This window comes from Pseudopodoces humilis, chromosome 8 (genome assembly GCF_049639895.1).
Source record: "Pseudopodoces humilis isolate 2021_Gansu_Grassland_sample_001 chromosome 8, ASM4963989v1, whole genome shotgun sequence".
Lineage (NCBI taxonomy): Eukaryota > Metazoa > Chordata > Aves > Passeriformes > Paridae > Pseudopodoces > Pseudopodoces humilis.
In genome coordinates this window covers 25,073,458-25,100,487 of record NC_142207.1, presented here as the reverse complement: position 1 = coordinate 25,100,487, position 27,030 = coordinate 25,073,458, and the positions used below count along the sequence as shown (strand labels likewise).

The window sequence follows — 27,030 nt, the reverse complement described above, 5'->3', positions numbered from 1 at the left end:
GAAGAAAACAGCCTTTCACACCAACTTTCATGGATCTTTGAGGCCATGTTATTTTTATATTATACCTATGAAAGCATGATAGCTAAAAATTTTAAAAACCAGAACATCTGGGATTTGGTTTTGTTATTTTTTTTTAATTTAAGAACCTCAAAGATTAGAGATTCAGACATATTTGGTATCATTCACTTGTTCTGTCCCTCTTCAGGCAGGTTTAATCTGCCCACAAGGACAGCTGAACTCGGCACTGTACTATTTCACGCTGGCTTACAGTTTATACAGTACTGGAGAAAGTACTCAGGATCAGGGCATGGCTGAGTGAGATCCTAAATAGGATGAGCTCTAAGAATACTAATTACTCAACTCCAAAGGCACATGGGACACACATGTGCTAGGACTCCTCGGGTTGACACAGCTAGGATAAAAAAAATTAAAGAAAGGAGAAAGCAGAATTACTGTCTGATGCGTGTTGATAGCTGTGACAACAGAGAATGTAATTAACAGATTTTTTGCAATATTCAAAACATTTTAAAAACAAACAAACACCTAAATAGGAAAAAAATTAATTCCAGGAGTTAGTAACCTACTAGTGACCTACTAGCTAGTAACCTACTCGTGACCTACTCCCCTACAGATCTTAAATGCCTTTTGTAGTAAAAGAAAACACAAGTCTGGCCCATCGAGTGGTATAAAAGATCTGGAGTATCTGTATGAAATTCCTAGCTGGGGATGAGAGGCTGAGAGCATTGGTGAGCGATGCACAGAGGGTGCCTCAGTAGGCTGCACTCTAAGTATCTTCTGCTTGTTCTTCAAGGAGCAGACAGAGCTCCTACCTCAGGAAATCATGTCCTTGCTGAACTTGGAACCCAGTCGCTGTGGAATACATAGAGATACATTCCTACAGCAGTCAAAAAGACTGAACTTTTAAAAAGTCTTTATGTCAGTGAAATTTCTGCAAAGTGCAAGGTTCACCCCAACCAGAAACACAGCACTCAGGCTCCTTCTAGTACATGTTGGCACCCATCTTCCTCTTGCTGTGCTGAAGGTACCTCAGGTCTCACTCATGGGAGACCACCTGTCCAGAATGACCTGATCGAAGATGTTGTACTATTGATTTTTAACCTGAAGAAGCTGTCATCATCTACTATTTAAATTCCTCTTTCTTTGATATTATTAATTTCTGCCAGATTCTTTACCATCTATCACATTTGTTAACAAGGCTTGCCATGCATATTATTAAAAATGCTGGTAAGTACTGTTCAGCAGAGAGATAGAGAAAGTACACATGAATAGTGAGTAGGCACAGCATTGGCAGAGTGGAAAGCAAAATTTAAATGGAGTGCTTCACATTTAGTGGTCATATTTAGTTGTGAACTCATCTGATCCTCATATTTGCAATGTCCTCACTGTGGAATACTATAGCTCCCTCTCCTGAAACCTCTATCAGGAGTTAGCAGTTTGTGAGTTACATAAAGGGGAAAGATCTGTTAGCTGAAAGCTCCTCTGCAAATTACCCAAGAACACTGAAGGACTGATCCCAACCACTGAGCATACCGATGCTTAAAAGGGAACCCTCATCAGAAGTAAATGTTTTGTGTTGTTGCAGCAAGACTGAGTTCACTGAGGTGCCTTGACCTTCCCCAGCTACAAATGCTTGGTAGGATTGCTCCTGGAGAATGCAGAAGGCACAGCCTAAAGCAGATTAATTGTTTTGCAACACAGTGAAGACAGTAGCTCAGAAAAGCTGTTTACTGCGTGGGTTACTGGGCAAAACTTGTCACCATGTGTATGTCACAAGAACCTACTGCTTGAGTAAACACGAAGTGTTTACCATTCCAATGGCATTTTCCTTTGCAATTTTAGTCATATTCAACACTTTCTCAAGTGTTTTTAAGAAAAGGTACAGATTAGTAAGATGCTATATCTGAAAAAAATCTTTTAGTGCAGAATGTCATTTCCCTTGCAAACAGAAAAGCACAGCTGATATTCTGAACATACTATGTGGTGTTTTTATTGACCACAGCCAAGTAAAAGGCAAATTAAATGTCAGTCAGACGTAGAGAGCTCACAGATGTAGTTACTAAGCTGTATCTCCTTGCTTGTTCTTCACTTGCACCTCCAGTTCCAGCCTCTTCCTCCAATGCTGCCATTCCAGCACACAGAGCATCCATCGACAAAAGGTGTTGACGTCTGGTGGAGAGCACAGGCCTACAGATGTCAAATTCCTACAGTGCATTTTAAAGAGGAAAAATGCACACATTTATCCAAATAAAGAGGGTGATATCTCTGACATGTACTTTTTTTCACATACTAAGCCAGTACAGTTACTGATGGTAATAAAGTATTTGTCCCCATTCATCCAGAGAAGGCTACCAGAGAGGTAAGCTAAACTAAACCTGTTTGATTGCCCACCTCCCACCCACCTCCTACCCCTCTTTCACATATTTCCTTCCTTCTTTTCAACTAGGTGCTAAAACCTTTGATGAAAATGTCTTGAAAGCCTTTAAAAAGGAGCTGGAACTCAAGATGTTACGTAGTGTGAACACACTGAACTGATGAAAATTGGAACAATATCTAAATAGGGATAGAGCCCTAAAGGGAGAAGAAAAAGCAACTCAGTGTGCAGGCAATGATAAGTTTTCCAGGTACAGTTAAGGAAACTGGTCACTCTTTTATAAGAGACAAGAATCAGCAGCAGCTGTTCCATTCTACACAACACTAAACAAGCTATCCACAAAGTTCAAATATTTACTATGAAATAATGTCACAATATTCTAGTTTCAGGTTTGAAGAGGAAACAAATCAAAACTAAAATGCATTAATCTAGTTATTACAGACTTCTTTTTCATGCTAAAATTATTTAGTTCTCACAAGATTAACTCTGAAGTTTTAGAGAGAAATCAGACAGCCTGCAAGCACTGGGGCTTTGTGTCTTTTTTTCTTTAAATCAAATTGTTCCAATTCTCTGTTGTTAGACTAATGAAAGACACAGTGGGTTAAAAATAGGAAAACACAGAGAAGGATAAAATGCTTCAGCTACACTTTAATTATGTATCTCTACAGTGCTTAAACCAAGGAACTGACCCTGACCTCTGCTAAAAAGAAGTGAGAAGACAGCAAAAGCGAACATAATGAAAACACGTAATGAATTATCTATGCATAAATTACCCTTTGCGTTCCAACTAATCCACTGCTATTAAGCTAAACATCCATTTCCAAGCAGATTCATGTTTACTGTTCCTTAACACAGTAGTTTCTACTGAGAAAAGCAAGCTTTTCAAAACCAGTACTCCCATGTATGGAGTCCTAAGGAATTCAGTACTAAAAACTGTGACAAATACATTCCTGACCATCTATAGAGCATCAAGGCCCTGTTCTTAGAATGAAAAGCTTTCAGAACTAATAGAGAACATGAAAAAAGGCACAGAGAAATACAAAATTTTGTACACTGATGAAACCAGCTTGGCTTCCTTTACCCTGAACATCATCTTTACTCACAAATAAACAATAAAAAAAGCCAAGAGGATTGTCATTATTTATTCCATTAAAAACCATTCCAATGACCCAATGTTTTAAGTCTCTCCTATAGTAAAGTTCAACTCTCAAAATGTCAAATTAAAATTTTCAGACTCTCAAGAGATACAGTCCTGAAAACTTTCCCAGTACCACAATGAAATGTTTTAAGAGAATCCAGGCAAAGGGACTTCCCATTAACTTCCAAGTAGAGGATCCAAAATCCCTCCATACTGATACTCATTTACTCCATGTGCAACTGATTTTACCTACTTAAACCAGTGAACTGAGTTTCTTCAAATCAAAGAGTTTTCCTGTTTGAGTGAGGAATATAAAACAATCCAAGTCTGGATCTTAAAGTTCAACAGACTAGGCTTCTCAATCATGAAATATTAATCATGGTACTCCTTTTCTCTGCTTCCCTCTGAAATACCCATTATTGGCTGCAGTTAGAAAGGGACTCTGACCTCAGACAGGTTGGTGCTCTGATGAGAGGGCTCAGATCATTTTCTCAGGTGATGAGCTGCTATTTTGCTCAAGCATTATAGGCCTTAAAGCTCACTAAATTCAGTGATGGGAAGGAAAGCAGGGAAAGCAGCAGGGCCAGCAGTTTCTCCCATAGTCTTGTCCACAGCATGGGGTAGCTCACAATTAGGCTGAAATACTACCTTTATTAACATCTCTTGATGTGGCAGATTTAAATGAAGGGTTAATTAGCTGGTGGTCCCTTATGGCCCTAATGACTTTAAAATTCAACAAGAAAAATACCTGAATAAATCAGAATTATGAGTAAGACCCTCGTTCAGAAAGGAGACAAATTAGATATTAAGATGCTTGTTTAACTGCTTGTGGAAAAAAATAGTTTTATTATTTAATATTGTTTTATTAATAAAACCTTCCTTACTTACAGTCAATCAAATAAAGATAATTGAGACAGACAGATGGTCTCTAGTGACTCATTATTTCCCTTTATAAACCTTCTACTCCTAATGAAAACACTTTTGGAAAAACAGTTTAAAAACCTTGACTTACAAGAAAAAAGCCAAACAAAAATCAAATCATTGCTATAAAATTTAAATTCTTTGACTGCTATTCCTGTGAATGTCACAGAGCTACAAACTAACTTTGCTTTACAAAACGCTGTGTTCAGAATTTCACTTATGTTCACTGTTTGAAGAAAGTGGAATATCTTACAAATATTCCAATATAATTCACAATTTTAATTAAAATTTCCTCACAGTACCCATCCTCAATTCTTTCAGAAAAAACAGTGCTTTTTAAAATCTCCTCAGGACACAGGAACCACAAACAAGGCATATTTTGGTAGAATTATTCTACCGTAACTCTACAAAAAACTGTTCCTTTCTCTCCATTTCATTTTGATTTTCATTTGCTATGTTGGTTTTGGGCAATATTTTTCAGACAATGCAATCTCAAACTGGATTAAGACAATTCATCTCAAAAAAAAGAAAAAAAACTATTACCAATGCAAAAAAATTCTTGGGAATACCCTGTTCTGGCCAGCTTTCCCTCTGCTCCCTATCTGTTCAACACTTGATTGACACTGCAGTATCAATAAGGTGGGTCCCAATCTATATTCTTTATCACTTTTCTTTCTGTGCTCCGACATGAAGATAGTTTGCAGAATTCAGCAAAAACTGTAAGAGATCTACAGAAACCTAAGCTTATTCTTGTCTGGCTTGTGACATGCCACAGAAGACCTAGTGGCTTCAGAAAACTGAATACCTCTAAAAAGTATCACAAGGGGTTTTGTCATTGTCAATGATTCCAACAGCCACCCACTATCGAAGCAAATAAGTATCATAACCTTCTTCTGAAGAATCCCATATGCAAGCAATGAATTGTTTAACCTGATAAACAATAATATGCTCTCAGAAAATTCCTATGAGGACTTAGATAGTCTAAAACATCCCAGTAAAGGCATAAGGAAAACAGTAAATATGAACAGAGTGTGCAGAGAGCTTGATTAATCCCCATTACAAATTAACGGATCAAGAGGCAAATGAGTGCATATATTTGGTGATGCATAATAATTACTTCAGGTGAAACAAGCTGTAGAAGTCTTTAGCAACATACCACGAACAGAAAATATGCATTAGTGACTAAACGAAGTTCTATACCTGAATGATGAACACTAATCAGCAGGCGTGTAACTTAGAGGCCCAGCAGGTGCAGGGAAAGCTGGAAAAGCACTCAAGTTCCTTTTTATCATGAGACCGTTCTAAAAATATGTATCAGTATTGGCAGGCAGGAGAAGGAACTACAAAATGGTATAGGCACTGGGAGACAAGGAGGCCTCCAAGTGGGAGGAAAAAACCCAGACAGACTGAGTTGAAGAACAACTGTATCAGGATGATAAAACTGCCCATTAAATTACTGAAATTCTGACTCAAAGAAGAAGAAAAACTGAGAAATTAATTCCCTTGTAAGGAAAAAACAAATTTTTGACATGCTGGGAAAGGAAAGGTGATCCTTCTACACAAATCCTGGCATGGTCCAGATCACCAGCAATGTTCTGAGTGCCTGCTCTTGCAAACTTCCTCACAGGCATGGGGTACATATTCATGCCTCTCTCCCAGACCCCATCTAGATAAAATGGGAATATTAAGACTTGTTTTTTTCTCAGATGTTTGCAAGGATAAATGCTCTAAGATTAAGGCATGCAGATACTGTTTATTTCATGAGTTTTATCTTACACTGTTTTGACAAACAACTATAAGCTGCAGAATTATAGCAAATGACTATCTGCCATCATTAAAATAGAAACAGATTAATTTTTCACATTTTAGCTGTCACATAGAAGTTTGTCATGTAACACTTCTTAATTTAATTATACAATGTGCTATACATATCTCGAGTTCTGAAACAAGCACAAGATACTGGACAAAGTACTGAATTTCTCACCTCCTCAAAAAGGTGACTTCAGCATGACCTGAATCACCAGTCAAAACTGAATTTTAAGCTTATGATTAGATAGAAAAACAGCAATATGAAAACACTCGAACACCACCACTGAGGATCTGACCAACTTACTCTCTGAGACTCTGGCACCCTGGCTTGATAATTTGGTGTAACAAATGCTATCTACAAAACCATTATTTTTCAATTTCATTTCAGTCATTTAGAATTTTCACTTTGATTTCAGTAGCAACAAACATTGTTGCTCATTACTAAACCTCTTGAGAACACCTAATTTCCTCTCCTCTTGTTTCGGCTATGCAGCTCTCAAGTTTTATTCCACTGGTTTCCAGTGCAGATTATATATTTACCTAAGTGTTGTTCAAAATTTAGACTGGTTAAAATAGAAGTTATTCCCCAAAATGTCAATGGGAACATGACCACATTCAGATACAACAGCACAGGCCATCTTTAATTTGTTATAAATGAAGAGAAGACAAAGATTTATTCCACCTGACTTCTCTACTGAAGGAATGCACAGGGAAATATTGCAAATATTAGCAGTAGTTTACACTGTGTATAAAACCAGATACAAAATCTACTACAAGACATAGCAAAGTAATAACCTTACCACTCAATACTGGAGGAGACACTTAAACTGAAGAAGATAATTTTAGGATTATATGGTTCAGTTAAATAGTTATTTATTGAGATACAATATATCATTTAAGTAAATCCTCCATCTGAAGACATGAAACACCTCCAGGACTGAAAAAAACAGAAACCCAGATTTCTCCCTTACCCTTATATTACAAACAGCACAAAAAAAGCATTCATATTCATCAGTGAGGGTAAGAGATTGTTGTCATGCTCAAATATGTGCTCTGCTATGTGAATCAAATGCAATTTTAGGGTGGGAAAGGCAGGAGGAGGAAGAGATCATGGTGATGAGAAGCACAGTGCAGAATCAGAGGTGTAGCTGGAATGAGAAGTCAGTCTTGTATTGATATATTGCTAAATCACACTTGAGCCAGCACCAAACAGAAGATGTTCCTACCTGCTAGGGAGCCGGGCCCTCTGAGCCAAGAGCTGTTCTGTGGGTCCAGTGAGGTTCATCTCCCCATCCTGAAAGGATGCCTGGGAAGCACCCTGTTGAGAGATTTCAAAGCGCATATTGAAACGATGTAGATAATTATGCATAGAGAACAATGCTGTGTTTGTGTTTTTAAGCCTGTATTTGGAAGAGAAAGTCAGTCATAAAATAACATCATCTCAGACAGTGAGGACTGAAATCCCATTCTGGATGGAGCACCTGTGACACAGCACTTGGAGAAACAGGAGGTTTGAATTCCTTCTCCTCGTGCCAGGCCCACCATCCATCCATTGGAGAAGCTTAACATTGTACTACCTAATGTTACAAAACTGTACTGCTTTACTTCTCTGCCTATCTAACCTGAATGCTATTCTCTCCCACTCTGAACCACCTCCTCTCTCCCAAGAGACCACACAGACCTTGAGTAGACCCAACAGATTTTTTTTAATCCTCTATCCCTTGGCAGTGTTTATCTGGCAAAGACATATTTTCAGAGTAGCTTCCCAGAAAAAGAAATTATGCAGCCATTTGTAAAATCATTCACAAAAATACAGTGTACACAGAGTCCAGACACCAATGTTAAAGTGCTTGAAAATTATTATTTAACTTTCTTTTTGTGATCCTTGCACTCAATGTTTGCATTTTTTTCATACTGGGAGAGGGAAACAGTTACCAATGAGATAAGACTACTGTCAGCAGGTGATGTATTAGCTTTAACATACTGTACTTCATCCCAACCCTTATAGCAATAATGTAAACAGAGCAAAATCTGTAACAAAGACCTTTTTTGGAGAGGTCACTTCTGTCAACTCTGCAACAGGAATAGACCTGGAAGACATAAATCTTCAGCTGTCAACACACTAAGAGAATTCAATACAAAGCCTGATCTTAACTAGATAAAGGCTGAAGTTAATCATTACTTTTTTGTTGTTGCAGTGGTACAGTTTTCCAGTGTATACACTTGCCATATTAAGTTGTCTCAAGGCAAAAGGTAGCAATGCTATAAATTAATTTCAAAGAACAAAGCCAACTATATAGGTAATTTAATTTTCTATAAAAATTCTACAGTGGTTATTAGAAGTTCCAGCTTCTCTCAAAAGATGGTTCTATTCAAAAGACCAGCTTTAAAGGTTTGGTGTTTCCAGTCCCTCAAAGATTTGTAGAACTTATTTTTAGTTATAAATATTGAGAGAGTTGAGGGAACTCTCAAGTGTGGGTTGACTTGCACTTCAAAATCATGAGCAGCTTTGCAAGCAAACCCTTGAGATATAAACCAAGCTGGATCCCTATTGGCTCACATGCTGCTTTTGAACCTATAATACCAGTAGTGATGCTCTTTGTGTGTTAATTAGAGCAGAAGCCAATGGACTTGGCTTCATCCGCAAGACCAATACAGTTCACTAAAAGTGAACTTCTGTCACTAATGAAGAACCACTTTTAAAACCTGTGTATTGAGTATGTGCCATTTCTTCCAGTAACTTTTCATGGTGGAACCACATGTCAAGTAACAATTCTTGTTATGTGAAGTATATTCCATACTAATCTCGTAAATCAAGAGTTCGACTTCAAGCAGTGCATTACCAACAGAAAACAGACACACAGCCTTCCTATGTTAAAACTTCATCTTGACAAATGCTTTAAAAAAAGTGTTTAGGTAGCAGCAGATGCTGGAAAGCAGGCAAACTGTTTAACAATAATACTCCCAACATTGGTGCTACAAAGGCTCCTCTTTATGGAAAGTTAAATGTCACACTCTGATCAGATTCAGGGTTGTGATTAACTAGACCCTTTTCTCCCAGACACTGGCTGCAAGACAGTACATGACAGAGAACGTGCTACTCATGCCTCAGAACTGTTTTGCCTCCCTTGCAGCCTACAAAAGCTATGCTATTTCTCTCTTTCTGGGCTTCTGGTTACTGTTGTTTTTGCTGTGGTGAGATTACATCCATGTTTGTCCTCTGTCTACTATTTCTTAGGAAATAGATTTCCCAGCAATGATAAATACTGATGTTCAGAACACAATCTCATATCTTGTTTCTGTTGACTGATTCACGTATTTCGTGACAAGAAAGAAAAATTTTTGATCAACAAGTATAATCTCATACTTCAATTTGCTTTGTGGCACAGAACAACATTGCTAAGAGCACGGTTACACTCCAAGATAAGTAAGAGGTCCTTACAGAAGAAAGATGGCAACAAACAGCTTTCTTTTCTGCTAAAGGCCAGACCAGCAGAAAGTACCTTGAAGCTGGATAAGAGGATTGTTACAGATACTAGAGGTATGAGACCTTTGGAAGATGTTCTCAAATACAGATTTATAAACATGTCTCATATGTTTCAAGGCATGATCATTCCTGTGCCAGAAAATAATGGGTAACTGTGTGAGGCACCTGACAGTCATACATGCCCACATTCTAATCTTTCCACAAGTTAAAACTTCTGTGAGGAATTACAGAATGAAGTCTGGAGTCCATAACACTTACAGCTTGCTTTTTCTGTTTCTTTTGTTTATGGTTTGTTTTTGGTTTTTTTACGTTGGCGTGTTTGTTTGTTTATTGTGGTGTGAGGGTTTTGTTTGTTTAAATTTAAGGGAAAGCTTTTAAAGAAAAGTTATCCTCTCCTGACTGGAGAGAAGTGTGCTGAAGGATTTCAGAAAAAGTTCAGTGTCAGAGTCCCCGTCCTGTACACTACTGACTGTTTAGATTTGCAGGAATATAGTGCTCCCACATATCACAGATTATCACATGCTCAAGTCAATAAACACAAAGCCATATATATTTAAAGGCTTAACTGATCAAGGAAACATGAATCATAACACTGACATTATAAGTGAGCTCTCTGAGAATGACATTAGAGCTCCAGTCACGTAACAATCACTATAAATGGACAAATTCCTTTCATACTTGAGCATGACATTAGAAGCACAGTAAATTTAAACAGATCATCTCCTGACAAACAAGCAGAATAACAGCAAACCAAAAATCCAAATTAAAGACACTGTCAAAAGACAATGATCCAATACACACAAAAATGCTCAATCTCTTGTTCAATTTTTAAAGACTGATTGTCAGTTTCTCAATAGTAGCAGAATTAAGGACACTGGCTAACAAACCTTGACTCAGATTCAGCTGACACTGTAACAGATTTACAGTGACAGAATTGCAGTTTTCATTTAGGACATAGGAATAAAATGCAAAATGGTGTGGTAAAAACAAAAGCCAAGGAAGCATATGCATCTAAGAACAGTGGAAGTTTTTAAATTTATTTACATAGGGATAATTTGAATTCAGCAATTCTTCTTAGTGCTACTAAAAGCATGTTCTTCAAATTAAGGGTAAGCAGAAGAGAGTGATTCTATTAAATAATAGCCCTCTGCAAACAACTGCAACCCAAATGCTAGGAAGAGTCTTGTATTCATTAAGTGACAGCTCTCAAGTTAGGTAAACATGTACATGAGGCAGTAGAACGAGTGACAGAGCACATACCAGTAGTGACATTTTCTACTTTGTGAACATCCACTCATCTCAATTCAACAGTCAGCATGGGCATATGTTAGCCCCAGTAATAAATATGATGCAGTCAGTCAGGGTCTTCTTGAGCTTAGGGAGTATGACCAAGTCTATAGTTTTTTCTGTAATTTTTGAAAAGGCTTATTTCATAAAACCCACAAAATATCAGAGGGGAAAAGCAATAGTGCCACTTTTGGACTGAGACATAAAAGGATCCATTTTTGACTAGAAAAAGAGACACAGAGAGACAGAATTTACTGAAAATGGTGAAACCAGTCATTTGTATTACAAAGAAAGGGTGCAGCCCTGAGCAGCCAACCCAGCAATGCCTGCCCAAACAGCCAGGCTGCCCACCAGTCCCACTGCTCTGTTTTCTCTCACTATCATAACAAACCCAAAAAAATCTGGATTTTGGTATCTTCAAAAAAACTGCACTACATCTGTTTTCTACCTAAACTCTGGCTAGAGTGTAGTTTTGAATTCCATTTTAGCTGAAAACAAACCTTTTTTTGAGGTTCTTCTGCAGCTGAAGTTTGCACATTCAAGAAAGTGCAGACTACAATGCCTAGCTCAGCAAGAAAACTTTAGAAATATTCACATGCAACCAGTGGCTATAGAAGGACCCTAAATCACTTCAAGTCTCTCTGGTAGGCTTAGAACACAATTCATTCTTAAGATAAGTAAGTTTTTGGGTAGCATACAATTGCTAATACATCATTTTTAGGAAAGCTATGTAGCAAAAACCATTCTATCTCTTTGAAAAAAACATTATACAATAACCAACATGAGAAAAATCATCTCAAAATAGATACATTTAGAGAAAAAGGACCCTAAATAAAGAACTGGAGAAAATACTGAGTTCAGGATACACTTGGAGTATAAAACGGTCATCAAACACGAGCAATGAACTTGAGGGAAATAAGTAAGATCTATTAATAGAAGAAATACATGTATCTTCTCAAATTAGGACTCAAACAGTCTGTATACCCAAGAGAAAGTATCTTTATCTAAGACTTTCTTCTAATGACAAAGTTAAAAGTGAAAATGTATGTCTGAAGTTCCAGTTTCCAATACTGTATTCCCTGAGGGCCTCTCTAAAACAAAGGAAAAGTATCCAAATCAAAGAGCAGGTCATGGAGCAGGGTGGCAGGCTGCAGAGTTCCCTCTCCCCACTTGGCCAACAGCAAACCTTCTTCCAAGAAGGTTCAGTAAGAGTTCAGATCCCACCAACATAAACAGTGAGATGCAAGGAAACCTGGGGTTGAACGGGATGCTTAGTTTACAAATGCAGGAAATGTCTCATCTATTGCTCTCACAACAGACAATTTTAATTACCGTATTTAAAAATTGAGCATTTTTAGCAACACTTCCAGGATCATGTGAGCATTTCTGACAGCCAGAATGAGTTTAAAAAGCCATAGCACTATATTTAGCTTTAAAAATCAACACTTCCATAAATATTCCCAAACCAATTAGCCTGTGTTATAAAGTTGTTTACCTTTACCTAGAACAACAAATGCAATACTTGACATTGCATACAGAAGACCACATAACTTATGGAAAGACCCCTTGTTGTTCAGTAATAATATGTAAAATAAAAGCACATGTTAAAATAAGATAACCCTATCTCAACCAAAATTATACATATCTTGCTGTAACGTCCAGCAATAACATTCTATGCTGTTTTCAAGTTTTGGCCACCTTGTACATGACTTTTTAGGCCCAAAAGGTTTCTCTGTGGCTCACTTGGTCTGTTGGGACAAAATGTAAGTTGTAATGTAAGTTGAAATGGCTAAGAAACTTCATTCAACCACACTATTCAGCCTCAGTTTGCAAAAAGAAGAATGCAGCACACCACAAGCTTTCAAAATATTTCAGACTGAAAATCAGTATCTCTCTTCCTCCATTAAGCCTTAAAGTCACAATGGGCCTAATTGAAGGTGTGGCACTAAAACCCTTCATAAAGAAAACATTTATCTCATCTTTATTACTTTCTGTGTGCAGTCAGGTTATCCCTAGGCCCGGGAACAATCTGGCAAGTGAAATAGATAACAAGCTTCCAGTAAGCAGAGACCTGTACTATAACTGTAGCAATAACACCTCTGCATAGGAAAAACCTTTTGTAACTGAGAAATCTTGGTTTGGAATGGACGTAATTAATTTTCTTCCTACTACCTGGCACAGTACTATGTCTGGGATTTAGTAAGAGAATAATGTTGATAAATACTGTTTGTTTGGTTGTTACAGAGTAGTGCTTACCTCAAGTCAAGAACACTTCAGTTTCCTGTGCTCTGCCAGAGAGGGGGTGCACCAGAAGCCACGAGGGAGCACAGCTGGGCCAGCTGATCCCAGCTGGCCAAGGGGATACTCCATGGCCTAGAACATCATGGCCAGGACATAAAGTGGGGGGAGCTGGGAGAGGCCAATCATTACTCAGTGATCAGACTGAACATCAGTCAGTGGGTGGTGCAACTGTGTTGCACAGGCCTTGCATTTTGGGTGCTGTTCACAGTCATTCAAGTATTAGGTATGAAGTTGGTGTAAACATCTGTGTTTCATTTGCTCAGCTAATCTTTCATTACCAAGGTAATAACAGACTAACTTCCAACCTTCCAGTTCACACAGCTTTACATAACACCCAAAACCACTTCCTAAAATACATGCAAGAATGGTTTAGTATTGCAAAGGCATGCCTAACAATGGCTCAAAAGATTTCCAGATTAATTTTTTAACATAGCTTTCCTTTTTTCCTTCTAAATAAGGATAATAAAATATAAATTCACACTGTATTGCTAATATCAATACATCAAGGGTGGAAACCAATGCAAAGGAAGCTAACAAAATGCTGCTAAACTGAAGGAAAAGTACTAATGTTTGTTACTGTGTATTTCTTATTTTTCCAGTGGTCTGCTTGATTGAAATCACTGTGCCATAGAATGTGGGAAGTATTTCTAAACAGCTTACAATACTTCCATTTCACTTACTGATTAAACTACATCATCCTCTCAACTATTCAGAATGAAATTAATTTGAAATGGATAATTGATGCAATTGTGCTGTATCTACAAATGCAATTAATCACTTGCTAAAGATGATTTTTAGGCAGTCAACTATCATGAAAATAAGAATCACACACCCTCTTTCAATCTTGTCAATTGAAATGTATTCAGCTGGACTGGTAAAAGATATTTTTCAACATAAGAATAGCTGTATGTCTTCAGATATTTTTAATAACATCCAAGTGGATTCATGTTTAATTAGCAGAGCACAAAGAAAAGCCATAATATAGTACGGCTTTTAGCAATTACATGACAGTTTCAGGAACCACAACAGCAATATTTTTCCCCGCAACTACAAATGGATTTCTTGAATATTGTGAGGTTTTTTTATATTGAATAGTGAGTTGTGATCTTAGCATGTAAAAAGTTATTTTAAACCAAGGGCCTAAATGGACACTCTCCTGAGAATTAGTCCGGACTAAGAAATTATTCCCCCAAATTATTTGTTAAAACTCTCTGCTGAGGGTTGTCATTACAGCTGGACTGCACTGGTGGATTACATACTCTCTGTCCAGTGCAAACCCTGAGCTGCCTGAAATCCCCCTCCACAGCATGACCAAGTACTCTGGCTGAGTTGGCACTGAGGCAGATTCAGAGCAACTTTATCACGTGTAGTCCAAGGGAAGTGCTCACAGTATCTTTAGGAAGAGTGGGACAGGGACATCACACACACAGACATACATTTTCAAAGTTATTGCTTATGCTTTAACTCAGTGGTCAGCAACTTCAGTCAGAATAACATGAGGGTAAATTCTCAGTAGCAAACAGGATGTGCTGAGCCACGACACCCTGCTCCTAGATTAAGCATAGTAGGCAACCTCATCTACCCTCCTAACTACTACTGGCCCCAAGCCAGCAGACACCTTGGAGTCCCTGCCTTCTACATCAGGGAGATACTGTTAGTGTCAAACATAGCTCCCAGGGAGCACCAGAATCAGCAGGAACCAAAACCACAGGAGTTTCAGTTCTTCAGGGTCACAAGCTACACCAGCCAGGTTCCCTCCTCTGCAGTCCCACTGAGCATTTCTGGACACATTCAACTTCTGCATGTAAAACACACCTTGCCAACATCAACCTTCAAAATGTTCTCCCTCACCTTTCCTGCTATACCTACTCCAAATTTGTTTCATTCTAATAGTTTAAAATTCTAGCAGCAGAAAGCTCCTCTAGAGCAGCATTCTCTGATTGGAAAAAGCAATGCTCTGTTTCTTAAAGTCCTACAGAAACATTAAGTTCCTTATTGTTAAGAGCACCAAGGATTACTTTAGGCCTGGGATCAAAATTGTTACATATGATTTTGGCAAGAGAACTCCACAAATCCTCATATGAAAAGCTTCTCTATCACTGAGAGAAAAAAATCACTAGTTAAAACAGTACTGGAGAGTACACATCTTCCTTGGCAGTTGTTTTGCATGGGTGAAGGGAAGGAAGAGGTGCAGTTAGAGTACCTAAGTACTTCAGTTTGTGAAGGGCGGAGAGAAAAAGAAAAATGTAAAATAATACCTCAGTTAAGTCTCCAGAAGTAGCTTGCCTACACATAAAACACTGGACTTAGGCCCAACATTTTTAACAATTTCTAGGCTGAGGTGTGAGCAATGCCTTTTCCAAAACAGCAGAAAGCTGCTTTTAAAAGCATTGATGGTATATTGATAAACACTAGGATCTGGCACCTCTACTGGCCAAGAACCAATTCTTAAAATAAATGGAAATGTTCCAGTAAGGGTGAAAAAAAAACCCAAACCAAACAATCCACACACCAACAACCACCAAAAAACTACTGGAAACATAAGTAATATGGTATATGTTGATAACTTTTCGGAGCTGTCAATATTGGAGTAATTATCTCAAGGATGCAGTTAACTGGCCAGCCAGATGATCACTGGCACCTTTAAAAAAGAGGATATGTTTATTAGCTCTCTCCACATTTATCATGCTGGTTTTAATTGTGTACGAGTTCTCTGCCTGCACTGCAAGCCTACAGAGACACTACAGAGCAATATCAAGAGGACTTTGTGCCTGACTCTGTAGTATTTGCATCTCAACAAGATTATTAATTTGAACTAAGCCATGCTTAGACCACTTGAAATATTTTGGCTGACCTCCTATCTATCTTCTAGGACATTAATACTTTTATTTTATTTATCTTGTAGTGTTTTTATTATACTTTCATATTTTAGGGACTTACTGTCCAGAAATACATGTATGGTCTTTATTTATAAAGAGCATTTAGCCGTGTTGTCAACAGTGCAAGGCAGTATGGTTTTCCCTTCTAAAGGAAGGAAAAACTTCAAAAAAGAAGCAGGTTTCCAAGCTAAAATTTGTGATCTTTTCTGTATTATCCATTTGGAAACAAAAACTTATGCTTAAAAAAGGTGCACAAACTTTGTACATCTGAGTTACTATATAAATTATTTGTAAGCAATTATTCCCATGGCAACAAGCATAATTTAAAATGCACTATCATTAGCTCCACAAATGCACACTAATCCCTTCTTTTGGTTGGAAACTGCCACTGGGCAATTAATATTGCAAAAAAAACAGGAAAGAAATTAATGTTTCTACAAGAAAATGTACCGAATTTTCTCAGACCAAGAGAACACCAGCATGACCTTTCCTGGCTTGACTCACTGTTTGAAGCCTCCCAAGATCTTTAATTGACAAAACATTTTACAAGAGATTTGCAAACTACAAAGCTGAATTTTGATTAATTTCTTCTTTGTTTAGAGAGAAGCTGCTTGTATTCCTTTTTTAAGTAAAGAAAAAAAATCTCTCAACCCACTATGCATTTCATCAAGATATCTTCCTCATAAAACTAGTACTTAGAGGACATCTAAATCTTGTCTAGACAGTATTATGCATGGCGCCAAATCTCTACTTCTCCCACAAATAAAATTTGAATTTGATTCCTGCCACATAAAGATACTAATACTGAACACTTAAAAAGAAAATCCCACAAACCTAATGCACAATAAAGAAAACTTTACAAATGTAATTGCACTACTGAATCAAAACTTTCTGCTTTTGTTACAACGTGTCCTCAATATTATCTGAAAGGCTTCTAAAAAATGTGTATTATTTAAGTGCTCAATCCACGAGTGATAATTTAACCTTGCATCTCTATTCCTTGCAATAAATTCTTTACTGACTTCATCTGTCTTTTTATCAAAATTAAAATTACACGTGTCTTCACCACCACCAATGACAGTGGGAGTGAACAACAGGGGTTTCCAAAATTTAAAACTCAAAATAATTTTCAAAGTTGAAATAGGTCTTCATTAAAGATTGCATTTGATATTTCGCTATTAATTCCCTTTATGAATGGCATGTATAATGAGTTGCCTTAAAACAGGCTAGGTTGGTCAGCAGGAATCCATAGATCCATTGATTCTGTAACAGCAAGGATAACCACGTTGTTACCATCAGCCAACATTAAGTTTTGACTTGGATCACAAACTTCTGCTCATTGCTTTACATCAGTAACATGCTGCAATGGTATAAGACTGCTTTTTCTTTTACTTCAGCAGTTGCAGCCATAGCTATATTTAAGCCAAGAAGGCAGTCACCTCAGCAACCAACACCAGAGAAAACCATGAAAAAGATTTCCCCATCTTCTCAGACATGTCTCTTTGTAACACCCCACTCATTGGGGATAGCCTGAATATTCCCTGTACCAGTAATCCCCGTGTCACACACACCCAAAGACCACTGCAATCTGGCCCACCTGGCCTCCTCCCCTCCCAAAAGACAAAGCTGTGCCATGGAACAACAAGGCCTGCCTGGGGCACTGCTCTGCTCCTGCTGATCTGCATTTGCCCTGTGCATTATGTATTATTATTACAGTGCATTACGTTAAGTTTTCCTCAGTGTGCAATGTATGTTAGTAATTGCTAGTTATGTTACTAATATTCCTCATATGGGATTATCATAGTGGAGCAACAGCGCTGATTAATCAATTAGCATGGATTCATTAGAGATGAACGATAGGGCAATGTAATTGTGTTTACTGAACAATGGATGACAGTGTGCTTAAAGCCCAGGATTTCTAGTAATGATATAGACATAACATTATGAATATTTAGAGCACCCTCACTGCAAAGCAAGAGAGACAACAATCAGGATGTGATTCCATGTGCAAGTAATGCTGGAGCCTGAAGAATGCATAGATGGGAGAGCCACAAGACAGATGGCACAGTTAGGTGACTTTTTTTAGCTTTGACTAAATCTCTGTAGAACAGCTACAGCATTTCCTGTACTCCAGAATGCACAGGCATGTCTGCACAATGCAGTGGCCAACAGTATAAACAGTCAAAGCCCCAGGTGTCTCAGAAACATAGACCAAGCCATATCAAGCACAAGAACATGAAAAAACTGGCAGAGCCCATTCCATGAAATAAACAGAAGCATACAAGGATAACTTAAAACTTTTTCTCCAGGGGTCTGAGGAGTGCATCCCTTATTGTGTGTCCTTGTCAATGATTGAACACCAACATTACAAAAGCCATTAAAGAACATGAACACCAAACTTCCAGACCCTTCTCTCAATACATGATTAATGCCTCTTAGGTACTAATACAATAGTCACAGACCCCTCTTCTGTCTAATTGTAGCATACAGACTCATTAGCAATTCACGTGGATATCAAAGGATGAGACAATTAATTTTTTGAAAATATGGTGGAAATAAGAGATACTGAATTTTAGCTTCTGCTGCACTCTGCCTGAAAGGAAAAACACTAAAAAGGAATGTTAAATGTTGCAAGGGAAATATTTCGCTAAAAAGTCAAAGTAGAAAACATGTTCTCTGTTACTCCAGGAAATTAGAATCTTCACATAAGTCCAATATCCAGGTCCCATGAAAGAGCCAATCTACAGCATAACAAGGAATTGAATGCTCTCAGAGATCACTCATCCAGTATTTTCCCAAAATGCTTCCGCAATGTCCCAGGGAACCACAGTCTGTGATTAGCATAGAGCTTCCTCAGCTTGGAATGCAGCCCTTGAATACGAGGTACTAAGAATTACATTGCCTTGTTTAGATCAAAGGCACTTTCACTCCTGCAGGGAGTTGAGTATTCCTTCTTCACTTTGTGGGCTGCAAATTTATTTACTTTGCAAAAGATTCACACATTGAGTTAATTTAAGATTTACCAGTTTCCTCCGGCCTAAGCAACTTCCTGAATCAATGACTAACTGTATATTGTCCTGCAGACATCTTTATATTTAACCATTTGTTCCTTATGCTTCGAGATGTTAAAATAAACTTTTTATATTTGTACTTTCATATATAACAATACACCTGCATGTGCATATGTGAATGATAAAGTTGTAGATGAAGTTCTTCCAAAAATCTTATCTGGTCACAAAGATAATATGGAGGTTTCCCAATATATCTCAGTACAGGAAGGAATTATCTTTAAAAATTCTCTCCTTGGCTCTGGGCATTCTACAAACCAAATTGCCCATCTTCATTCTCAATGAACCTCTCCAACACTCTGGTGAGGAAAATACATGACGGCATAAGGAAAATAGAACACAAATTCGTCTTGCCCAGCCTCTATTTGACAGGCAAACCCTAGACTAGACATACTCTAAATTTCTCTGTTGCCACATTTTAACCCAAATTTTAAAAAATAATTTGTCAGAGAAAAAAATTAGCCATCTATTCTGAGGATTTGTGTAAGAGACCATGAAAACATAACCTACAGAGCACCAAAAAAGTAAATAAGGGTTAAAATGTTGTCTAAGTCTCTTCAAAGAATTGAGCTGCTTGCATCTAAATGGGAGAAAACATGCTGTCCTACATAAACCCCTTGATCTCAATCCCAATTCTCAGTGGAAATTAAGGCAACTGTGTAGCATTTTAATTCTGCCGAACTGTATACAAAACCTTGTTTTAGGATCTGAAAGTACAGGCACAGTGTTATCCTGAATCTATGAGTGAATATTATTAATAAACCTGAGTTGACTCCTGTGAGTCAAGACATTACTATCACTGGCTTATCTTAAACCTAGCAGGCAATTTAGACTAGAGACAGATCACCTGAGAGTATATTGTTATTTCCAATAAATCCTTATGAAACATAATGGTATGTTCAACATCTCCTAGGGTTTTTAAAAGTCATCATAAAATAACCTTTCATAAAATTATCTGGTTCCATGTTAATTATTAACTACCTATTGAAATAACGGCACTGGTTAGTAAATAACTTGACAGCACTAAAAATTGCAGTGTAAAAAGACAGGATTTATCACATGACTGTAAGGAAGCTGGGTAAAGAAAATATCTTAAGCAAAGATATATCAGCATATTTGCTCTGAATTAAATAGAACAGCAATTATAAGACCTTACAGATTAATTAAGCTCAAGACATTTTAATGAGCACAGTTGTATCTACTAATCAGATTATGATGGGGACTCTCACAACCACCTTATTTTTTTAATTATTTGAAGAGAATAAGCAAACAAAATCCCATGGGTAACTTCAGTTTCACACTACAAAGTTATTATCACCAGAAACAGCTTTTTAAAGGTTACAGGTGGACTTGATTGTACTATAGTTGTTGACTAATAGAAGCATCTCTAATTGCAAGAACAAAGGTCAGAGAAGACATTGCTGTTGCTTAGGTGAGCACAACAGGTAATGTGGAAAAATGAGTAACTCTCCAAAAGACACAAAGCAGCAGCAGATACCAACTATCCTATTTCTTGCACATGCTCCTGGATTAACATACTGTTTCAATTCAATGCCTGTTTCCTTGCTTTTGAGAAAAATACAGGGAATGTATACCAACAGAACTGTTGGTAATAAAAAGGCCTTTCAGCAAAATTCCCAATTTTTGTTTATTCCTATTTTAAAATAAACATTCTCAATTATATAAATTATTTCCTAGGAAAAAAAAAATGTCATAGAGACATATTTAGTAAATAAGTGTTTGCCCAAAGTGGAAAGAAATAGCTATAACCTGTCTCCCTGCATGCCTTTGAGAAGCTCTACCATTTCCTAAATTCTCCACACAAGATGCTCAAGCTGGTTTCAGATACACAGAGAAACTACACTCTGAGACAAAAAAGTTCTCTTGTTCCCAGTTCCTCAGAACTTGGAAACCAAAAGTATGGCACTGAATAGCAGAATAAATCAAGTCTGGCTACCTGAGAGGGCCAAGGTCAGTTACGACAAAGTGAGGAATGTGACAGATGCACGAGTGACAAGGTTCAGTACATCTCAGTTCTTTATGAGGCTTCTCAGCTAAGACATGTGAAGCCAGATTGATTTAAACATGAGTATTTCCTTAATTTACAGTTCCCTTAGTTTTAAGAAATGTGTTGACAGAAAATTTGAGTGGCCTGAAAAGTTAACAAAGTTTTTATACATGTGAATTATTTAAGCTTTAAAACTTCAGTACAATATGCCTAGATACAAAGCACAGTACAGTTTTATATACCAGTGAAACATTTCAAATACTATTACTTATGAAGAAATTCAATGTTACTTATACAGGTCATAATGATAATTAGCAATACTCCACAACCAGAAATCCAGGGAGATTGGCAGCATGCTGGGGGTAAGGGTGTGGGTTTATAGATTTTTTTATTTGTCTCACTCCTACTACCTATGCCAAGTTCATCAAAATTTACTATTTAGAAAAACAAATTTAAAAGCATTTTATAAAGTCAAGTTTCTTCTGCTATCACATAGAACAGCAAAGCTTTTTACTGAAGATTTTATAATTGCGTTATAATAACCCAAAGCACTGTAAGCTACAAGAGTTTGATTGCATCTTTCTTATATTGAGCACTACTGATCTGCATATTTAACAGCTCCACATTACTGTAAAGCATTCTGGGTACTCACAAGTAAAGACTTTACCTTTTCTTCTGGAAAGAAAAGGTAGAAAGAAATAGCTTCAATGAGTTACTTTGTGAAGGAAAGAACAAGGTAGACTTCCCAAAGAAAAGCCTCTCATTCAGAGATGAGCTTTACCAAATTCAAAAGCAACCGAAGGAAGCATTCACTGCTTTCTTCTGAAAATGAGCTTAATAGTCCAGGAGCTGATACAACCTGCAGGCAAGAGCAATACATCTTAGACAAAAGTTGCCCCCAGTAGAAAAGAAGATCATGGAGGGAATGGCATTTTTTCAAGTGTCTCTGCATAATCTCATGCAGGGCTTTAAATTTCAACCAAAAAAAAGCACTGTGAATTAGGCTTAGTATTTTAACAGAAACTACTGGACACATGAAACAAAACAGGGTAATACTGATCTGTGTTGCTAAACTGATGTACTGCTGCATTTTAAGCTACTCAGAGCTTCTGCAATTTACATTCACTCCTGTACAATGGTAATGAAGTGATCAAGCCTGGAGATCACAAATACAGAGGCCTGGGGAGCTGAACTCCAGCTCAGAAACTAGTCTGAACAGTTTCCTCAAGCGTGAACTGACTACAGCACAGTGTCGTGAGCACAGAAGGAGTCCAGGTTCTAAGAGGACAGAGATAAGGCTTTCTATTTGCTCTGTCCTCTCCCAGGAAATAACCCTTTCCTGTTTAAATAGTTACAAATTTCAATAGAGACAAATTCAGACAGTGAATGTTCACCAGAACTTAAAACTGGAACCCAACCAGAATACTTTCAGGTATAATTACACTTGATCTGGACTAAAAATTAATTTGTTTCCTTTGTGCAAGTATCCCCATAGCTGTATCCAATTGCAACACCTAAAAGTACCATCAAGTCTGGAAAACACAAATGGAAGGATTGAGGGAGTTGACTACAAACTGAAATAAAGTTAGAACAGCTTATTTTTGTTTGTTGTTTTTTCCTTAAGTCTGAACTGTCTAACATACTGGTAACAATCAGACAGGAACTGTTTAGCATATGAAAGCAAATATTATTTCTGTTGTTATGGCTATGTGGACATCTGATAGCCTCAGGCAACCCAAAGGGGCCCCAACAACAACAGCTCAGCTTAAAAGTCAAAGGGCAGATACCTTTGAAGTGAGGGATGACACAGAAACAGCAGTAGACCTTGAAGTTTGGTCTGACAGAAAAAAGCTGAACATTCACAGTAAATTCTATTCATCCTCTCAATTCTCTTGAAGGCAAAATAAGCATCATGATGCTGAATGCCAGAAAACCTAAGGGCAAAATGCAGGAAAATACAGGAAAGGCTACCAGCATTTCACATGGCTTCAGCAAATAGTGTTGGGAAATGATTTTTGAAGTCATTAATATAAGTTAATAATACTTTGTGAGCTAGCTAACATTTATTTTATTGTCTGGTAAACATGAGTGATAGGGAACCTCTGACAAAGAAAACATTAGCAGTGTCTAGTAAGAGGATCCTTTGATTCTTTGGCATCCAGGCTGAACAGGCATAGAAGTTTTTAAGTAAGAGTGCATGAAGACTAGTGCTGCTGACACTACTGGAAAAGACAAGACTAGGTTTTCAGTTCTGCAAGTGGATTGATTTTTAGAGACTTACAACACAATTCAGAACACAGATACAGTACAGTTTGAAAAATAAATGCTGGATTCTAGAAGCAAGTAGTTTCAAAGTGGAAGCTCACAGTTCTGTCTCCCAGATTTTTACCTGTATCCTGCACTGGTGATGATACTGAATGGCACAGGAAAAACAAAATGGCAACTACCTTTCTGCTGGGAAAGGGAAATACTGGCCACTCCTGCACAGGTAAGACTGGTGCTGGGAAAGGACCTCACCCTGCCCCTTTGGAGAAGTCACACTTGCTTGTGCAATTGCTGCTTCTCACCAATAAGGAGAGATGCATTAATGTGGATAAAAGGCTTACATACAGATTTAAAAGCTGTTACACATTATATGATTTCAAAGCTGATCTGGGGAAAAACACTTGTCATTCCCCTTTCAATCGAAGATTAACAGCAACTGTGCACCCAAGAGTTGTAACAGTAAAAGTATACTTGCTACTGGCATTTTTTATTTTATTGCTGCAGATGATGACTTCAATTTGTGGTCAACAGACCTCTAAATTCCTTGACTACTTTTAGAACATGATAAAAAGAAACTGTGAAGATCTAGCATACGATATGTCTTCACTGGAAAGTTTTTGGGAGTCAACAAACTAAAAAAAGTGAAGTTATAAACCATACTTCAGATTATAAATTGGTTGGCATTTCTGACAGACGAAGACAATTACTTTTTTGGGTGGGTTTTCTTAGTGAAGGAACATAAAATTCCTGGCTTTTGTTTTACAGAGATAAAACTGAAATGTACCAAGGACTACTGCTGGTTTTTCTCCTACACTCATTTCTGATTTATTTATAGGAGGGCTTTCTACCTTTACCTGCAAATGTCACAACTGAGCTCGTGACTTTTATATAGTTTCTTGGTTTAATAACTATGGTAGGTACAGCACATGTTCTGCCTCTGCCCCTCTCCAAAAATAAACAAAACCTAATCACATCTAAAAACTAGTTTATATCTCACTGTTCGTAGCAAATAGAAAGAGTTGGGCTCAGATAACCTAATTTTCACCTGTTTCTGCTTACTGCATACACACTAACTCAATTTAGATTGATCTGCTAATGTTTGCAGACTTACTACAGTGGCACAAGGGTACTACATCCATTCAGCTTATTCTTAAAAAAGACAAACCAAGATGAAATGTTGTTCATACTCCTTTTTAATTTTATTTTAGCTCTTTGTTTATCTCTTCACTTCAAAGCGCTTCCAATATGAGGCATAGTTTCAGTGTGACAACTTTGTAAAATTAAAATAGAAAAAATGTGCCAGCATCAATCTGCTTTACATTGGAAAGCACAACAGCCTTGAGACAGAAATGACGACTTGTGAGAGTAAGCTATAATGAACCCAGAAGTGCTATCTGCAGTAGGAAAAATATATTAGACTGGAGGCTGAACACTCCTGAAACAATTTCTCTTCCTCAATAGGAGTCTCCTATTCCCCAGTTGCAGTGTATAGCCAAGTCTGAGTCCAAAAGCAAGGGAAAATTATCAGTATGAATCCCCACAATTCTGTTGGCTAGCATTTCTTATTTGACTTGGAGCTACTTGAAGTCCAAATAAAAAAAAAAGTACAGCCCAGAATTAAGCTGAGTCTGCAAGGGACATCCCCCACCTGTGACCAGTAACTGTCTGGGCAGGAAGGCAGGAAACCACCCTGGCAGCAGGACCCCACAGGGCGATCCCACCAAGCCAGGGGCAGGCACCCAGCCAGGGCACAGGCCCGGAAGGTGGCAGTTGAGGCTGGGCAGCAGCTGCCCAGATAACAAGATAACAGATGAGGCTGAGCCAACCTGTCTGTCCTAACCATGGGCCTCTGCACCAACAGAGCAGGGGAAACAGCCCAGCACACAGGAGGACACCTGCAGCTCCATCCCCAGCTCCCCAGTTCAAAAAAGCCCTAAGTCGTGGCAGGACAAGCACATTAGTAAATATGGTCCTAGTTAAGAGGGAGGCTGCAGAGGGTCCAGGAGCTGATCTCAACAGTACCAGTCAAGATCCGTGGCAGGTGCACCCAGGTAGCCAGGCCCTTCTCAAATTTCAGTGTTGCTAGAAAGTAAGTTTTACCCTCTAGTGAGCTGTATTTGTCACACTCCTTTGCACAGACATCATTTCATTACCTGTGAACTACAAGATATTGATCCAGTTCCTATTCTTTTCACAACAATGTACCTGAGGCGCAAATTCAGTTCTCTTAAAACACATTCTTGGTAAAGGGTATCACATGAATATTTATGCTACATATGCATGTATAGAATTAGTGGGTAGCATTATTTTATATGGCTTTCCCAAAGACACGCTTTCATGCTAAAAGGAGCTTCCAGTAGGCTCTCCCAATAGGCAAAGACATTTTTGTGTCTTCTGCTTGAAAATTACTTTTTTCCCTTAGAGAGCTGGTGAAAGCTATGAAGTTACTTTCCAACTTTAATGTGTGCCTTTTAACTAAATACCTGTTCATCAAAAGCCTAGATTATTTTCACTACTTTTATAGAAAAATAAACTTGTTATAAACTGCATATATTACACCAAAGAGTACCTTCCCATGGTTTTTGCTGTCCTCACAGAAGACAGTTGCCAACCAGCCCTGAATGTGCATGTCTGGTTGTTCCAGAACAAAATACTAGCAACAACAGAAGAGAAAGCTAAACCTGAAGTCATCTTACTTATTAAACAAATAACAAAGAAGTTTGTATGTGGTAGTCAACATCACATTCATATGAATATAGAATGATATGTAATAAATTCTACATATCAAATAATTTCAAGAAAATTTAAATCACTATAACCTAAAATCTCCATGTTGCTCCTGACCTTAACAGGGAACCAACAATCAGACACTACAACTCTGATTACTATAAAAGTAATTTTAACAGAACTAACATCAATAATTTGATGTTTTAGACACTTGTGTAGTATTATAAATACATGTAATTGGCAGCAGATTAATTTCCCAAAGTCTTATAATCTTTTGGCATACTGCCAAAATAATTTAAAAGAAATCATTTTATGAGTGCATGCATCTGGTTCTAATGAACTAACTTTACCTGCAAATATCAGTGTTTGTGCAACTGATGACATTAATACAACAAAGTTATCAACATGCCTCTCAAAACAGCCTTTTGAAAGGGACAGCTACACACAAAATAGACAATGAAGGGTAAAAAGGCAGCAAATCACAGCCGGGCATTAAGCAATCATCAGGTTCAGTGTTTTGTAAACTCAAGGATGGCTTTGTTATCATTAATGTATTACACTAATACTACTATTACTAACAATAATCACATGGTAATCCCTAATCTAACAATATTTCTTCTGTTCTGAAGTGCTCCAAAGAGAAAAAACATACACCACAAATTCTCTTGCTTGTACTAACTAGACTATCAACTTGACCATAAGACAGCATCCATCTCATACCATCCTGTTATCAATGGATGGACTACGA

General features: G+C 37.7%; 1 protein-coding gene across 4 annotated transcripts in view; it reads right to left on the bottom strand.

Annotated features, from left to right (window-relative positions):
- The window catches only part of PARD3B (par-3 family cell polarity regulator beta), a 393,522-nt gene that overhangs the window by 222,451 nt on the left and 144,041 nt on the right, over positions 1–27,030 (bottom strand). For all 4 annotated transcript variants that reach the window (XM_014249455.2, XM_014249453.2, XM_014249454.2 and 1 more), the window contains one exon: positions 7,487–7,578. In XM_014249455.2, the coding sequence (XP_014104930.2) occupies positions 7,487–7,578 (92 nt within the window). The remainder of the gene's footprint in view (positions 1–7,486; positions 7,579–27,030) is intronic.